Here is an 18,961-nt window from a genome sequence, read left to right on the forward strand (position 1 = left end):
TAAGGAAATTCCATTCAGAAAGATTCCATAGCCGCATTCATCAGCTTGCTTTGTGCTTCTTGGATGGAGGATGCATAAAGGCAGAATGACATGATGTTGCAGAAACACATCTCCACATTTCATATTATCATAGAATGGTTTGTGTGGAAGGGACTTAAAGTCCACATCCAGTTCCAAACCCCTGCCATGGACAGGATTGCCCCCACAAGCTCAGGCTGCCCAGAGCTGCATCCAGCCTGGCTTTGAACACCTCCAAGGATGGGACGTGCACTCTGGACAACCTGTTCCAGTGCATCACCACCCTCTGAGTAAAGAATTTCTTCCTAGCATCTAACCTAAATTTCCCCTCTTTTAGTTTAAAGCCATCCTCCTTTCTCGTATCACTATTAGACCATGTAAAAAGTTGCTGCCCTTCCTTCAAGCGCTGGAAGGCTGCAATGGCATCTCTCCAGAGCCTTCTCTTCTCCAAGCTAAACAAGCCTGACACCCTCAACCTTTCCTCACAGGGGAGGTGCACCAGCCTTCTGATCATGTTTAAGCACTAAAGATTACTCCTCTACCTCCAGAATTTCTTGTCTCTTTTGCCTGGTCACAGGCCCAGTGATTCCTGCCTCGTAGAAACTCCTTACTATTGTACTTCAGGGTCCTACTGATTTTACATCAAAGCAGAAGCCATTCCTTTTCCAAAATACATCAAGTACTTCAGCTCCACCGATGCTGCACTCCCCATCACACAAGGCCTCAATGGCTTTGACCAGATAAGAAGAAAAATATTTCTCCTGTGTTGGAATGGAACAAAAAAACAAGCCAGCAGCTAACTGAAGTGCTTTAATTTGCTCATCTTGTGGGGATGTGAGGCGGATCTGCGGCCATTAATTACTACAACATCTTGATGTCACAGACAGATTTCTTCCCTACTCTCTCTGCATTCCAAACACCACTCCCAGAGGCAAAAAGGACGGCACACGAGCGATCGTGAGTGCCACCTGGCTTCCTGATAGAGCCTGCATTTCCCCTGGTTCACTTGTCAGGGATATCGCTCCTCGCAGCAGCATGGCATTGCCAGAGAGATCTTGCAAATATGACAACATTCGAGAGACAAATTATCTCCATTCGGAGCTAATTTCTGTTTCCCAGCAGGGCTCTGCTGTGACCCTGCTGAGTTTGGAAATGCTGCTGTTTGGTTAATAGATGAATGTTTTGTGGATGACTGTATCTGTGCTCTGTTGGTGCCAAGTTTGGCTTCCTCTGCTCCCTCTCCTTCTCACTTGCAGCCAACGTTGCGAGGCCTAAATGGATTTATTCACAGGACAATAACTTGCCTGTCATTAGCATGGGGAAAATAATGTATGAGCAAGCGATAAAACAAAATGCTCATTCTCTGTCATCCATAAATGCCTGGGAGGTCTCTTAAAGATGTACTGTAGGGAGCCATCTGCTCAGAAGGGGAGATGGGACTGTCAGGAAATGATACACAAGTTAGAGATGGGAAGAGAAGATCTATAGTATCATCTAGACCATTCGCTGAGTGGGACTGCTCATTACTGCTCTGCTGCTCTGGCTGGCAATTGAACAATGGTATCTCCACTGTTATTAGACATCTCTCGTAATGAATTGACCCAGTGGATCTTTCATTTCCCCATTTGTTGTTTCCCCGCCCCCCCCACCCCCCCCCACCTTTTGGAATGGAATTTGAAGGAAAAGATGAGAACTTTTTTGCTGCCTTTTTAATTGGGTTTTGGAAGCAGGATTTTGTGGTCACGAAGAGTTTTGTGTATCTTTACTATGATGGAAATCCTGAGTTATAAGCAGAGAGCTTTTTTCCAGTAAGAGTGATAAGGCATTGGAACGTGTTGCCCAGAGAGGTGGTGGATGTCCCATTTTTAGAGGCATTCAACCAGACCAAGCTGTAGATGTCCCTGTTCATTGCAGGGCAGAAGACTTTTAAGGGGTTCCTTCCAACTCAAATGATTCTGTGAGTTACTGAACTGCTGAGTAGTTCATTTAATTCATTTTGCTTCTTGCAGGGAGCTCAAAGGAGCAGAAATATTCATTGCGTACTGTGGAAAATTGTGAACTACAGTGGAACACTTCTTTGCTTATCTGAGTTGTGTTTGTTTTTTTAGATTTAAACACAGTTTCTAGAAAGATCATGATAAAATACCACAGCAGTGTAGCTGAGGTTTTGTCACTGTGTTTACTGTGGTTGCAAAAGGAAGAGGACAAAGGTGGAGGAAATAAGACTTCCCCTGACATGTGTAATTCAGGGTTTATCTGTTGGAGCATTTCTCAAAACACAATGTTTGACTTTACAGTGTGAGCAAGCAGTGAATCTGGTTCCTAGCACAAATACTTATTGCAGAGCTTCGCCCCCATCCAGACCTTGTTTTATGTTGGAAGGTGTTAAGTGGAGCCCTACCAAAGCTTTTCCCTTTCCCATCACTCTCCACAAGAACAGAGTAGTGAGATTTTCTGTGGCTGTGGCTGTGCTCCGTCTATATGAGATTCTCTGCAGACATTTGAGTGAATCCCATTTCATGCTGTCTTACCCTGGTGCAGCCAACCTTTCATCCAGTCCAGCTCCCACTGAAGATGGTCAAGAAGGGGAAGTGCTCTGCAGACTCACAACATTTCCCCAATACCTTGCTGTTTCCTAGAAAGTATGGCATGTGTGTGTCTGACTGTCTCAGTTTCCATCCTGACATCAGTGTTGAAAGCATCCTTTTAATGATCCCACTTGTGAACCTGTTGCCACTTGGAGTCTGAATTAAGAAAAGGTAAATAGCTGTATTCAAGCAGAAGGAAACAGTGTTTCAATGATTAAATTTTTCACTCTGCCCAAATTTTACACCAAACCTCATTGCAGTCAGTGCTTCTGTTTGCATGAATCAAAGGCTAACGTTGTCTTTTTTCCCATCTCTTGAGCAGAAAGAAGGGTTTGTCAGACCTGAATCACCAGGGTTTTTGTGTGGTCACTCACTTTTTAATGTGATTAATGTGATGTTAATACAAACTGTCAGATACTTTGAGCGATCTGCTCTCAATCTCCATGCGTGAGCAATTTCAAAATAATCCTTTGGAGACATCCAGGGACAGAACTGTGATCTCCTTAGTCTTTGAGGTGTAGAACACGAGACTTGATTTATTGAATAAATCACAAGTGATGCTGTCAGGTGCAACGTAAAGAGTTTTCTCCTCTCCACGCTCTTCTGGCAGAATGCTGCATGCTTTATTTTCCCTTTTGGGCCCACACTGGACTGAAGGGCACCCAGGGCACCCTGAGACACCCTTGAATGGTCAAATCAAACCTTGCTCATGCTCCAAGAGTAAGATGCAGAAACATAAACAAGAAGAATAAATGATTGGATGAAGTTTTTGCACGGGAAGATAAAACTGATCCTGTTGTAGTTTCCAGCTACTTAAGCTATTCACAAATGTTGAAGCTTTACAGAATCAAGATTTCACAAGGCTGAGGATATTTTGATTTTCTTTTCTGTGTCTATATATAGGTGTGTGTGTTTCTACCTTGAATATAGTGCAACTCAATTCATAGCAGCTCTGCTTTTCAATTGCTAAGTTGTACCTGGAATAGTTACTAAAATGTACCTAAAATGGTAAGCGTGGGAAGCTCTCCACTGAAGATGTCAGCTCCACTATGGTTATGTCTGGAGGTGTTTGGAAAGCATTCTTTTTGCTGATTTCTGATTTACTCATCCCATACCATCAATACATTTGGTTGAAATACAAAAAGGCAAAGGAAGTAGGGCCTGAAGAGTCCAGTGTCTCTCTTGGTCAAGACAGTCCATCGGTTAAACCATTGACCTGCACAGTGGGACATCCAAGTCTGAGTCCTTCTGCTGATTGAATGATACAGGAGAAACATTCTACTCCTTCCTCTTGGTTTCCTAACCAGGCAGAGATCATTTTTGTATATAAATGTGTTTCAGCACTGGTTAGTTCTAGAGAGAATATGGAAAAGGTTATGATTTCACCCACTCTAAGTGAGAAAAGTTAAAATTTGCCATGAAACCAAATTGTCGTCCTCCAGTCTTCTGTGACACTCTTTGTTTGAGTGCACTGGGGTATAAATTCCCCTTAGAAAGACCTTTTTTTCTCCTCTTTAAAATGAAATTCAACCTTAGCAGAATCCAATAGCTCCAACTTGAAGGTAGCTCTCCAGGAGCCAGTGGCTGTTGATGCAGCCCATCAATCACAGCTGTCAGTGGTAATGCCCAGGCCTGCATGCTCAGGCTGCGTTGCACGAGGCAACAAGTTCTCCCTGAAACAAGCATAGCAAGGATTTTAGCAAAAATGTAGCTGCTGAGATGCAGAAATGCATCTCAAGTTCATTGCTGGTAGGTGGCTTGTGAGAGCATTTGGGAACGTATTCAAAAATATGGAGTTCCCAATTATTATTCCCAGTTATCTTATTGATTGTCATTGGTTAATGAAGAATAAGAGGCTCAGTGAACAGAAACATGAAATGCAGTGCTCTTAGGTGATGTTTGATCCATTTCCGGTACTCACCCTGTATCAGAAGATAGAAATCCTCTGGTGACATTGGTCGTGATGCTCTGTGATGTAATTTAGCCCTACAAATGAGGCTTTTTGACACCTGTCCCAGAGTCTGACAAATGGTTGTGTAATTTTGGGGAAATGGTCTCTCAAGCTCAGCCTTGGTTACCTGTCAAAACCGATATTTGTGGTTTATATATTATTTGGCCGTTTTGTTTCTTACAGTCTCACGCTCCTTCTGTCTTCATTACTTTCATTTCTGAATTTATACCACATTTATGCTGTATCTGAATATGTCTTTGCATTGGTGTCCACATGTGCAACATAAATCCAGAGGCACAGTATCTTCTTTTTGAGGCTCAGTCCTGTTCTATTCCCTTCTGTTCTTTTAGGTTGTTTTGCATCATGGTCTGCCCAGGAGCATCTCCCCTTTGCATATGCTCTTCCTCTCCAGCAGTAAAGTTTTTTTTTCACATAAAAGCTCTTTTAATCTTGGGACTCCCAGATTGAAGAGAATAGACATCCAAGCAGATAGAGTATTCATAAAAATAATACAGATGGCTCTTATTCTCCAAACTGGACTAACCATATGAAAACATTTATTTAAAAATGAGTTTTGCTCCGCTTCCAGAATTGATGCCCTACTTCTGAGTGTCATTAATTTGCTGGTCTGGGTTCAATTTGTGTCGCGTTGCAGGCTGCTAATGATGTTCTAGAACAGATATTACAAAGGAGAAGGAAGGCTGCCACTCAGTGCTTGGGAAATAAATCTCCACCTTGCCACGAGTTTACCTGTAATTGGAAGAGTTGTGCAATATACGAAGAGCCACTTCTGGGAATATTCAGGGTGGATGAAAATGTCAGGGACCGGCCTTTGAGCTCCTGCAGTACAATCTGTGCTCAAAATAACTGAATGTTATTCCTTTTCATTGCAGCCTTGCACAAATGTGTATTGATTAATAAAGGAAGGGCATGGTCTGTGCCTGGCACTTTTGAGTGATAAACAGTTACGCAGCAGTAAAGAGGGTATATTAAAGGGTAAGAGCTAATGACTTTCCTTATGTATGTAACGCATTAAAACCAGCATGAAGCTACAGCTATTTTATCATGCTGCTAATGTCCCTGACAACATTCACTTGGTGGGAGTGAATGAATAGAAATCCATTTAGAGAAGTAAATTAAAATACCTTAAAAAATGTCTTTAATAATAGCTACAGAACTCAGCAGGATCAGAGAAGTGAGAGATACAAAAGACCTATTAAGTTATCCAGTCCATCTCCCTGCCAAGCCAGCAGTATTCCTTATTATGCAATTACTCCTGTAGCATTTGGTGAAGATTTAAATGTCTCAAGTGCCGGTGCCACTGGTGGGAGAGCGATCTAAAAGCTGGGAGATGGACTTTCACAAACTTTCCCCTCTGTGCAACCTTGTGTTTCCTTCTCCTCTCGGTTCCTGTGCTGCACCAGTTGATGTGTGGTGGGAATAAATGGAAGGAAATCCTTATCCAAATGCTAACTTTAATATCTCCTGCTCGTAGCAATGCTGTGATACCAAACTGGTTGGTGTTGGAGATGCATGCTTGTCTGAAGTCTGTGGAAAGATGTCTTCCCAAGCAGATGCCTACAGCACTCTGATTTTTGGTGGCTGAGGAGCTCAGTTCCTTCTGCCAAAGGTCCATCTCCAGCAGAATGGACCTGCTGAATTTTGTTGCCATGCTGCCAAGCACCTGCGCATTGGCTAAGAGTTAATGTGCCATGAATCTGTGTTTTATGGGGAATTTCAGAGATCTGAATGATTATAGTCCCATTTTTGTGGACAGATTTGCATTACCAGTACTGGAGAAGAAAACATCACTGCTCTTAGATGCTTGTTTCAGAGCTTCTAGACTGTCAGGGTGGTTTTGTTCTCTTGTTAAACAGGAGAACACGGCCATCTTTTCCCATGGAATTTATTTGAGCTCAAAATCAGACTAAATGTATCCTGTGTAATCAGTCACAGAATTCACCCAGAAATTTCTACTCCATAACTCCTGTTTGGAGTAGCTTATCTTAAAGAAAAGCTCCTATGCTTTATTTAGAGACTTTCAGAGATGAAGAATCCAGCACACACAGTTGCTGTTTAAGTGGTTAATTACCTACAATGTTAAAAAGGAGTAGCTCGCTTCAGATCCTATCCTGCTGGATCTCATTATGGCTTTTTATACTGATTTAAAGGGCTTAAATAAAATAAACAAGGAGCTCAAAAAATATCCTGATGTCACAGCCAGAAAGGAGGTCAAAAAAGGCCCTTTGTCTTCTTTCTGTGCAAAGGTCTGAACAGAAATGTCATGAAAAAAAAGTCTAGTTTGTTTGGGCTTTGCAGAGTATGCATGTCAGTGTGCACTGGTCAGTAATTAGTGGGAAGAAGAGCTGAATTATAACTCAGCTGTTAATTCCATGTCCTGCAAGGTGTAAGAGTACACACGGGCTGGTGCTGGTTGAGCCTGACCTGTGATGCTGTAAGGACTGACTTCATTTCAACAAAAATGGGGGAAATCTTTCTAAGGCAGCATCTCCTTGCAATCTGGAGCAAAGGTTTGATATTGGGAAAAAAATATATACTCAGAAAGAGTGATGAGGCATTGGAACAGGCTGCCCAAGGAGCTGGTGGAGTCACCATCCCTGGAGGTGTTCAAGAGAAGGATAGATGTGCTTGGGGACATGGCTTATTGGGCGCAGTGGGGATGGGATGGGCTGATGACTGGGTGACCATGGTGGTCTTTTCCAACCTGAATGATTCTTTTGATTCTGTGAGTGAGCATAGTGCTTCGTGTCAACAACTGGATTCGATGATCTTCGTGGTCTTTTCTGACTTCATGATTCTCTGAAAAGCCTGTCTCAAATTTGGACAAACTATTATTAAAAAAAAGTCTCATCCAGAAATACTCACAATCTCTGTGCTTCCTCTTCCAGTTTTCTCTAGCTTTGTGATGTGATCTCAGGTAGCACAGAAATGGCACATTTGCTTTCAAAGTGCAAAGGCTTTTGTTGAAATTGCAGTGTCTGAATATCATTTCCCTTTTTTTAAACTGATGTAGAGCATAGTTTGGGAGTATTCCTGGCAGGTTCCTCTTATGGTGCTTCAAGTGGTTATGATTGATTTGGTGTTTGGAGCACTTTGGCAGGGTTGGCTGCAGTTTTTGTTAGCCTTGTGTACAATAGAGACTCGTATGTTTAAATACTGTACTTGGGATCCCTCAGAATCCCATTGCCTCCCATGAGGTGACAAGTATCACCTGCAGAGAAACAGGCAGAGCTATCATTTTAAAAACATCCCCCAGAGTTAGGAGCATTTGGAAGCAAAGTTATAGTAGGATGTAGTATAACCATAGTAACAAGCAGGATTCTGAAGAACTGATACTGGAATAATGTATTTTGCTGAAAAAAGAAAAGAAAAAAAATATATATGTATATATATATACTGTATGAGAAAAGCAAGCTATCAGATTTTGAGACCGTAAAAAAGAGTCCTGCATTTAAACATGTATTTGAATTGATACATACTAAAAACTCCTGCCCTTTGTGAAGCCTGGATGTGCCTCAGAAGAAAACAAATTGAAAAGCCCCCTTATCGCTCAGTGTGAAATAACCACTAATCAGTAAAACAGGCAATTTGGACTGTCATCTTCCCTCTGATAGCTAAAAACATATATATGTTGGTTCAGGGTTTTGGTGTTATTTCTTTTTCCTGTTTTAGTGAAGGCATTGCTGTGTAGAAGTAGGGGTGCAGGTTGTCTCTCTGGGTGCTTGGGGAGCACCCTGCTCTCTTGCCTTGTCCATACCTGTTCCCCTGCCCACAGGCGCTTATCTGGGTTCATTTTCAGGCATAAGTAGGCTTAAGAAAGCAACCTGTGGCAGTATTCACAGCAATCTAGGTTCTCAGCTGAGCTTTTAGTGGTTTCCATCTCTTCACACCACCAACATCACCTAATCATCCAACATCAGCATCATCTAATGAGGTGAGAGAATAGTTATGTCATTGGCCTTGCAGGATGTTTTTTCAACTGCCAGAATTTAGAGAAAAGAAGTGAATGCATTTGCGTTCGTGCCTCCATCCATTTTCTCTCCATCGCCATTCGTTGTGCTGCCCAGGTATTTAAGTAGCTCCCTCCCTTTCCTATCCACACCAGTAAAGCACAGCACATGCTGGGAGATTGCCTCAGAGCTCCGTTTCACACGCCTGCTGGGTAATAAAGCGTTATGAATTGACAGCAGGGTAACTAAATTGCAACTGGCAGCGTAACACTGCGGAGCATCACGGGTCACAGCCTGGAGGAGATGGAATTGCAGGTGGGGGACATTGGCTGGAAGGCAGCTCAGGCAGCAGGTTTCCATTTCAGAGCTGTTTGCCTTGGGTGAATGTGGAGAAGCTCTCACAGCTGCTGAAATCCCGTCAGTCTCTATAAATGTCACAATAAAATTTATAGCAGCAATAGGAGTTGGAATAATATTAATAATCATTAATGCCATAATAAAATTAATCCAAGATCCTAAGCCCTGTATCTCAGGTAGAATCATAGAATCTTTAAAGTTGGAAAAAAACTCCCAGATAATCCACTCGAAGCCCAGCTCAGCCCCACCATGCCCACTGACCACATCCCTCTGTGCTACCTCTCCATATTTCTTGAACATCTCCAGGGATGGTGACAATTTGGCCTCGATGTCTGTGAGGGGCCCAAAACTGAACACAATACTCGAGTTACAGCCTCACCAGAGCTGAGCACAGGGAGAAGATCACTTCTCTGCTTCTGTTGACTGCACAGTTTCTGATACAAGCCAGGATGCTGTTGGCTTTCTTAGCCACCTGGGTGAACTGCTGTCTCATGTTCAGCTGAGCATCGACCAACACCCACAGATCCTTTTCCTTCACACAGCTTTCCAGCCACTCTGCCCCAAGCCTGTAGCTCTGTACAGGGTTGTTGTGACCCGCAACACCCCCAGTTGGTCTTGTTGAACCTCATCCCCTCAGCCTCAACTCATCAGTCCAACCTGTCCAGGTCCTTCTGTAGGGCCTTCCTACCCTCAGACATACTGACATTTCCCCCAGACCTGGTGTCACTTGAGAGTGCATTCAATCCCCTGCAGATCTCCAAACCCACCTGGATGTGGGGCACAGCTCTATTGGCCTTGTTGGAGCAGAGGAGGAACAGATGGTGCCTCCGACCCCAACAGTTCTATGATCCTGTGATATATGAGCATAGTGGTGGTGAACCAGGCTTCAAAACTTGTCGTCCACTTTGCTATCCTGTGTTTTTTTTCTATGCTAAGGGAAATACAGGGCGGCTTATGACTCCAGTTCAAGCTTCAAGCCTGGAAGCAGATCACATGAAGCAGAAAGACAGCAGAAAAAAATCAGTCCATGTACCAGGTGCCTTAATCCAATGGAAGGCATCTCCACAGTGTGAGGCTGAAACTAGATGATTTTTAAGGGTCCCTTCCAAACCAAACTATGATTTTGTGTCAGGCCTTTGTAAGATGCTGGGTCACATGAGGAAGCCATAGGGACCTGTAGGGGAGTTTGTTACCACAGTGGGTGATTACACTGCACACAGCACCCAAGACAGGTGAGAGTAGCTTTGAGCAGAACAAATCTGTATGGATGATGGATTCCTGCTGGGACAGGCATAGGTTTCCTCCCTCGATGTGTTGATTTATATATTTTTAGCTCTTTCTTGATGAGTAGTGCCCCAGCGTGGGTCATTGGAGCCCCCTGCTGAACATACCTTCTCAGTGCCGGGAAGGAAAGATGAATAACGATTGGAAAAAAGGAATTAAAAGTCCTCGGGGGGCAGCAAAGAAGCTGTAATTAAAAATAAAAAAAAAAAAAGAAAAGAAAAGAAATTGCAGAAGTAAATGTTTCATGTCAAGGTGTCAGTGTGAGGTTTAACCACCAGTGTGCTTTGGAAGTGGTCCCAAACCCAGAGCTGTGGGTCAGCACTGAGGTTTGCAAAGATTTTGTCCCTCCAGTTCTGCCTTTAATTACAGCTGTGCTCTGTGTAGCAGCTTTTAAATTGTGGGGTGTCAGCTACACTCCAGTTCAAAAATTAGATTAGGCTTTATTTATTTTCTCCTTTGAGACAGCCACATCCTGCACTCATCTGGTGCCTTCCTCTGCCAAGACATCTCAAGGAGATTTAAGTGATGGGCAATAATAAACTAATAATCGACAACCTCTACAGCGCCAAGGTCTCTTCCTCCATCTGCTGCCTTTTCAAGAGCCCATCATATGCTCAAGACATCCCTGCACAGGGAAATTCCCATCCTCACCATTCTTTCCCCAAGACAATGAAGAGTTTGCAAGTGAATGGGCCTGGAAGAAGCTGTGATTTATGCAGAAAAAAATCATTCAGGGTGGAGATTTTTCTTGTAATCTGTTGCTCCTTGGTGGGAAGTCAGAGGAAACAGAGCAACAGATTGAAAGCTGGAGGCTTGTGCGGGTTTGACCTGTTGCCTCTGACTTTCTCTGTGTGTTGGCAGCTCACTGGTCTCTGCTTTATTGTGCCATGCACCTTTGCATTTGCTATGGGGACCATTGGAAACACCATTTACATCATTGTACATTGAGTGATCTCTTTCTGTAGGACAGACATGTCCAACCCAAAGCCCCATGGGAAGCATGCAGCCCAACCCAGCACACATGGCAGCATTTCCCCATCAAGCACCCCAGTCGTGTGGCTCTACCAGACATCTATAAACCCTCTCTTTCCAGCGGGAAACATTCCTTGCTTCACAGTCTCACCTTATTCATGTATTCCTATCATTGCCTTTTGGCAGCACACACATTTGTGAACAAAGGTTTTCAAGGATGAAGCACAGGAAGAGTATTTTTCATCAAAAATCTCTGATAAACACCTTGAGAGCTCACTAAGAATTGCAGATGCATCCATCAAACCAACGCAGCAGTTTCACAAAAGCAAGGTCAAACATCCCACTAGTTTTATGGTTTTGTTGCCCTCCTTTTCACATATTTTAATAGAAAGCGTTAGAAATTAGCATGTTTTATTACTTACGTACATTAACTACATTATATATTTTATGAGGGCTGCTCCAAGAATAGTGCTTCCTGTTGCACAGTGTTGGCCCACAGCATCAAAGGTAGATGATGGTGGTATGGCAGTAGAGGTTCAACCTTCCCACCAATATTCCCTTACATTTTGTTGCCATATGACAGATGGCAGCAGACAGAATGGCATCTTACATGGAAATGTATATGGAGCAAAGGAGTGTTACTGAATTCCTCCATGCAGAAAAAATTTCACCCATTGCTACTCATTGCTGCTTGCTGAATGTTTGTGGAGACCAAACAGTGGATGTGAGCGCAGAGAGATGCTGAGGGGTGCATTTCAACAGTGGTGACTGTGACATTGGGTCCCCTCTGCTGGTGCAGATTCATATGAGAGTGGCATGCAGGCTGGTGAAAATGCATAGCTGATAGTGGTGACTGTGTGGAAAAAAAGAGTGTTTTGTAGCCAAGAATTTGCACTATTCAACTGTGTTGTTGTGCTCTTTGTATCTGTTGTCATTTCTGTGGAAATAATTGGGGGGCATTACTTTCGGAGCAGCCTTCCTAGATGCAGCCCTAGACAGTTCCTCTTCACTCAATGCAACCCAGGCAAGCCAAAAGATTTTAGATCCACAGAGTGGAGGAATTTGGACACTTTAAGCCTTAGGTGGGATGCACAAGTCAAAAGTGAGGAAGAGTTTCAGCAGTGAGCAACCTTGGCTCGGGGAATTAAGGATTTTCAAGAGGAGGAGGTTGTGAGTACAGAAAAGGAAATCCCATCATGTGGTTTTTGTTGTTGTTGTTGTTTTCCTGCCCCATCTGTCAAATGGGGGTTAATTCCTCTGGGGCTGCTTATTCTTCTCCATCATTTTGGGCTGACGAAAGCACTATGGTCAGCGCGTAAATTATACATGCCCTGGAGCTGCTTTACATTATCTGAAGCTTCAGTCCGACTGAGAATAAGGGCTGTATCAAGGAGCAGTGATAAATGTTTGCAAAATACATGAAAGATAAAACCCACGGTGTCAATAACGACTGGCACTATTCTGTTTCATCATCTCGCATTGGCAGTAGCTAACGGACGGGAGGTCGTACGAAGGAATCTCTTTTTATTTTCAGTAGCCATGAGACCCTTTTAAAACCTTCACCCCGATGTGCTGTAAGAGTAATGAATCGTCCCCTCGGCGTGATGTTAGGATTCAGCAGCACGCAGTGTTTTCAGGTGCGAGGCGATGGATATTGTTCTGCGGACGAGGTTCCTTGTTAGCGTGGGTTTTTTTAAAAGGGTTCATTGAAGTGCCTTGCCATAAAATTATGCTTTGATCATATCCATTTGCTGTTAATGAATCCAGATGGGTGAGCAGCAACCGGATTGTAACTCTCTGATAATACATGCGCTGCCTTTCATTTTCTCACACGGAGTTTTGGAAGATCCTGTGCTGGCCCAGCTAACGAATCCAGCTGTATTAACATGGCCTAATGCATCCTCATACATAGCATCCCCAGAGACACATGCAGATGTGTCGGGATTGCTTTGGAAAAGGTTAGAAAGGTTCAGAAAAATAGCCATTACATATCTGGTGCTGTCTTCTTTCATATGGTAATTCTCTTTTCTGTCTTCTTTTTTTCTTTTTTTTCTTTTTTTTCTTTTTTTTTTTTTTTCAAAGTCATACAACTAGCTTAATATTCTCATTAAATCAAAAGACCTTATTCTAAAATCAAGATATTGGCAGGAACTCAGCTCTGGTCTTAATGTTGTTGTAGACAGGAAATGGGAGAAACGACAAAGAAACCAGCAATGCCCTCCTTTTTAGCATCCAGTATTTGTTTTTCTAAGTTGTTGTTTTCTCAAATACTGAGTTACACAATGAAATATTGATGTGGCAGATTGAAACCAGTTCTCATTCATATAATCATAGAATGACCTGGGTTGAAAAGGACCACAATGATCATCTAGTTTCAAACCCCATGCTGTGTGCAGGGTCACCAACCACCAGACCAGGCTGCCCAGAGCCACATCCAGCCTGGCCTTGAATGCATTTGGGAATGGGGCATCCACAACCTCCTTGGGCAACTTGTTCCAGTGTGTCACCACCCTCTGAGTGAAAAACCTCCTCCTGATATCTAACCTAAACCTCCCCTGTCTCAGTTTAAAACCATTCCCCCTTGTCCCATCGCTGTCCACCCTTGTAGACAGACATACTCCTGTTTATATGCTCCCTTCAAATATTGGAACCTCTTAGCATAGTTGCATGTCCAAGGCATGAAGTTCTCTGCTTTACGAGGACATATGGAAGGACAGAGTCTTCACCTTGTAGACTTAAGAGATATCAGTGAATATCATGGGTCTGGAAATCCCACTCATGTCTCACAGTGAACTATCACTGGACAATGAAAAGTGTGGTTATCCATGGAAAGAGGCAAGTCACTGCTTTTCTTTCTCTTATATAAGCTAGTAAGTCTGGTATTCTTTTTCCCCATGTATAAATGTTAACTTTAATGCCTCCCTGTTAGAACCAACCCCAAAAGAAAACAGCTGGATTTGGACTGAGACGACAAGGCAAATTCTTTATTTTCCATGTGTGCAGTCATAGATATTCTTCTGAATCCCATCAGCAGGTTGGGAGATCACCTTGTGCTCTGCTTAGAGCCAAACATTGGCCTTTGTGGCACATTTAGCCATTTTGGTGCAAAGTGAGGCACCTTTGCTCAACCCCTTTCCATTACTTTTGGGCTGGTTTAGCTCTGAAGCTGAGGATTGAGGGACAGCAGCTCGTTTATCAGCTCAAATGCAATGTAGGCAACTGCTTGTAGTAACAGGAGCAGCAGCATCTAGAACATCTTGATAGGACATGGGATAATGGCTGTAAGTTGCAGTCTGGTCTGGTGGTTGGCGACCCTGCACATAGCAGGGAGTTGGAACTAGATGATCATTGTGGTCCTTTTCAACCCAGGCCATTCCATGATTCTATGACTATGAAAAAATTCTTCTCAAAAGGAGTGATGAGGCATTGGAACAGACTGTCCAGGGAGGTGGTGGTCATCCCTGGAGGTGTTCAAGAAACATGGAGAGGTGGCACTTGGGGACCAGGTCTAGTGTGCATGGTGGGGACAGCTTGATGGTTGGACTAGATGGTATTAATGGTCTTTTCCAACCTTAATGATTTTATAATCTTAAAGATAACCTAGTTCCAACCAACTACTGTTAACAGGGTTGCTACCCACCAGATCAGGCTGCCCAGGGCCCCATCCAGCCTGGCCTTGAACACCTCTAGGGATGGGGCAGCTACAGCTTCTCTGGACAACCTGTCTCAGTGCCTCTGAGTAAAGAATTTCTTCCTAACATCTAACTTAAATGTACCCCTTCTTGTAGTTTAAAGCCATCTCCCTTTGACCTATTCCTGTTAGTCTGTATAAAGAGTCAATTTTCCTCCTGCTTATGTTTTCTGGAAGTCCCTGGAGTCACAGAATCACCGAATCATGTGTTTGAAGTGACCTTAAACATCATTGAGCTCCAAGCCAGCATGTCCCCAGTGTAACTGGAGTCCAACATTTCTCAAATGAAGCACAACTCCCAGTGCCTCAGTCTCCTTCTTTGCCTTTGTGCTTAGCTCAGGAGGAGCCCTTCATTCTAGCGAGCCTAATATTAATTCAATTTGTATCAGCTTGGGACTTTGATAACCTTCTTTCTGTATTGTTTATAGCAACAAAATTAAATACAGCAGGCAAGTCACCTTGGGGTGCCTCAGAAATCCCAAAGTTCTTGTAGGGCTCTACAAATCTTGGATGTTATCAGATGCACAGTACCTCCTTCCTCCTGCAGGCTGTCTCAGCTCGCTCATCTGTAGACTGTGAAACAGTGTTTTTGATTTTCAGATTTGCCCTGTACTTCCTGTGTATTAAAATTGTTTGTAGTAACAAAAGGATTGCAAGGTGCTGCTTAACGCTCAGCCTCTGGCAGAATGCTTGTTCCTAACACATGTAGTTTGTACAGAAGTGAGCAGTGGGTGTAGGGTAGTGAAGCACTGGCACAGGTTGACCGGAGAGGTGTTGGATTTGCCATCCCAGGAAACACTCAAGGTCAGACTGGATGGTGCTCTGAGTGACCTGATGGAGCTGTAGGTGTCACTGTTCAGTGCATGGGAGTTGAACTAGATGACCTTTGAGGGTCCCTTCCAACTCAAACGTTTCTATGATCAAACATCTGAATGTTGAGGTTTTATCTCGTGAACAACAAACCCATTGAGCTTTGTTGGTCCTGGGCCAGAATTTTCCCATCCTGATATTCAAGCCCTTTAGCCATCCCTCTTCCTCTCTCACATGGTTTCTGCTTTTTCTTCTTTTGTTCTGTTTTATGTCACTTGGTGGCATGGACTCTTCCAGCATCTGCTGATTGTCAGAGAGGATCAGCTGTATGATTGCATCTGTCACATTAATTATGAAAACATGAGAAGGCTGATATTAAGATATATTGGCTATTCATGTTTCTATTTTCTTTCTTTTCCAGAGCACAGTAATTGTGGAGAAGACTGTTCAAGACCTGATGAACCTGATGCATGACTTGAGTGCCTATTCGGATCAGTTCCTCAACATGGTGTGTGTGAAGCTCCAGGAGTACAAGGACACCTGCACCCTTGCCTACAGGTATGAACAGGATCAGAAACCCATGAATGCTGGAGATACTTCTCATTTTCTTTTGCTTCATGACACGAGTAGGAAGGAATTACTTCTAGAAATCTGAAGTAGTGATCGTTGCTATGTGCAGAGTTTTGGCTTTCCAATGACTTTGTACACATTACCCTATGATTTAAGCTTTTTAAGTGATAGAATTGCCAAAATTAGAAAAGATCTTTAAGATCTTCCAGTTCAACCATCCGCCTACTACCAATATTTCCCCACTAAACCAGGTCCCTTAGTGCAACATCTAAACGTTTCTTCAACATTTCCAGGGACAGTGTCTCAACCACCTCCCTGGGCAGCACATTTCAGTGCCTGGTAGGTGATAGAAGAGCTTAGAAACAGCATGGCTTTGTTCTTAATCAGGTAAAAGTTGGCCTCAAGTTGGAGATGGAGAGCATAAAGCATCATCTCTAATATAAATGGATGTATAGTGGGCTGACAGTTAGACCTGACAATCTTGGAGGCCTTTTCCAACCTTTATCATTCTGTGATTCTCTAAAGCTATTGCTTGGTTGTGAAACAAGTCAAATCTTTCCATTTGAACCATTCCATTCTTTGTTCCCCCAATTTTTTTTTTAAAGAACAGCTGTATTTTAGTTATATAGAGATTTGAGTATTCAGATATCATGCCAGTGTAGAAATTCATAACCACAACACTCCATGTAAATATGCACATGCTGGGTTTTGTGGCACTTGCCCAAAACCTTCACATAAATTTACTCTTTTAAGGGGCTGCTATATACTCTGTTCTGTGCTGTTCATCATTGTTTTGGGGGAAGGAAGATCTGTCTCTTAACTGCTTCCCAAACCATGGTGTGGAAGTCACTAGACTCAGTGAGATCCCACTGGGCTCAGGGTTGGGACGCAGAGTTTGAGTCCATTGGGTACTTTATCATAGATTTCCTTGGTAACCATCAATAAGTAACATATTCTATGTACATCTCAGCTGCCCATCTGTAAAATGGCTCTCCCTGGAGAGAGGGGCCAGGAGCATGCCCCACGCCGCGGGGATAAATACTGGCATTGAAAGACACTAAAGATGCTGCGGCAATGTGGGCTATAATAGCTGCTATACATAATCTCCTTTAATAGCTAATTGAGGCTGGCGATAGCAGGGGAAGCTGAAAAAGCCCCTTGTGTTTTCTGACCAAAAGCATTAAGAAATTATTTCCTATTGCCTGGTTTCATTCAGAAGAAGCTTCATCTGGCGAGCGGCTGCGTATGGGCTCATTATTATTATTAATAGCACCAACAATAGCAGTGAGAACATATGGGGGCTAAACGGCATCCGAGCGTGCGTGTAAATTGGTAGCTATGCTTGTGCCATTGTCCAAAATGCTCATATTTTATATGAAACTTCATTGACTGGAGCCAGACAATAGATGTAATTTCTTTGGCTTGAACTTAAAGGTCCTTCCTTCCTTCCTTTCCTGATACCATTCCTGGCTTTGGCACCTGCTGAGGCGTAATTAGGACAGCCCTCATTTGGCAATATCCTGATTACAGCAGGAGGAAAAACAGGAAATGTTCTAGTTTTGCTGCTAGCAAATGACTGACTGAAATAGAAATCTATATACATTTCAAATGATTCGGAGGAATACAGCAGCTATCCCTGTGAGCAGTTCAATGCACGGGGTCGGCATGCCCTCTGCAGGGACATTGCATCTCTACGGCTCAGCATTGACCGTGGTTTTCCTTCAGGGTTTCAGAAGGATGAATCTTCACAATGATAGAGTTAGAATTCTGCTTAAAATCAGAATCAGCCCTTTAGAGCTGTATCCTAATGCAAGGCTATTGGAGGAAGGGAGCGTGCATCTGTTCTTGAGATGTCAAAATAATTAGAATTTGGGAAGGCAGAGAGATGGTTTACGTAAGATGTACACGTGGCATTTGTTCCCTTCCCATGTGCATGTGTTTTCCGAAGGGGAATAGGAAGAAACATGGATGAAATGTATTCAAATACAGGCTCTTCAGAGGAAGATGCTTTCATTTGGAGTCTTCGCAGTACAGAGATCTCCGTCAGGACGTCAGCATGAAAAATGCCAAGCTGAGATGTTTCAAGTTTGATTTCCACTTGGCTCTGATTTTCTAGCGAATACAAAAACTAACAGGGATGATTGTGAATGGATTGGTCCTTTATATAAGCAGCAACTACAGATTTTCTTGCTTTAATTGATGACAAATTTTGGAAGCATATTGAATCCAAACTAAATGAGATGTCTTCTGTTTGTGAGAAGTTCGACACAGACTGTTTACAAACGTTGAGTTCTGTTTTTCACCCCATCTCCATCTTTTTTCACCCCATCTCCATTGTATTTTCTTGTGCTTTTTTCAACCTGTTTGAAGAATCTGAATTCAGTCACACAAATGACTCTCCAGTCTGTGAAAAGAGATGGACATTTCCAAAGAGACATTTATCTTAAAACATGGCTGTACTGTCTGGAGGTGCCCAGTTCTCAGCATCAGCTATAAAGGAAGCTTATGGTGATCAGCCTCCTGGTTGAACTACCTGCTGTGTTTGTTAGGTGGGGTAAAGCTGGTTGTAGCCCTCTGCAAACATTATCAGCAAACCCAAATAAAACTAAGCCCCCCCTTTTATAGGTAAGGAAATGAGAAGATGGATCTGAGGGATGGGAAGTCAAAATGGGATTTCTCAAGTCCCCAAAAAGTGCTTTTACCATTCAGTTCAGTACACTTTACTGACATCTTCCCCTTCTTGCATTCA

The 18,961-nt window shown here is 43.0% G+C and overlaps 1 protein-coding gene across 1 annotated transcript in view; it reads left to right on the forward strand.

The window, feature by feature from the left end:
* Positions 1-18,961, forward strand: part of EXOC4 (exocyst complex component 4) — a gene marked incomplete at both ends in the record, with an annotated part of 395,210 nt that overhangs the window by 309,294 nt on the left and 66,955 nt on the right. The window contains one exon of the mRNA XM_079535213.1: positions 16,064-16,200. Coding sequence (XP_079391339.1) covers positions 16,064-16,200 — 137 coding nt within the window. The remainder of the gene's footprint in view (positions 1-16,063; positions 16,201-18,961) is intronic.

This window comes from Tetrao urogallus, assembly GCF_951394365.1.
Source record: "Tetrao urogallus genome assembly, chromosome: 1".
NCBI classification, from domain to species: Eukaryota; Metazoa; Chordata; class Aves; order Galliformes; family Phasianidae; genus Tetrao; species Tetrao urogallus.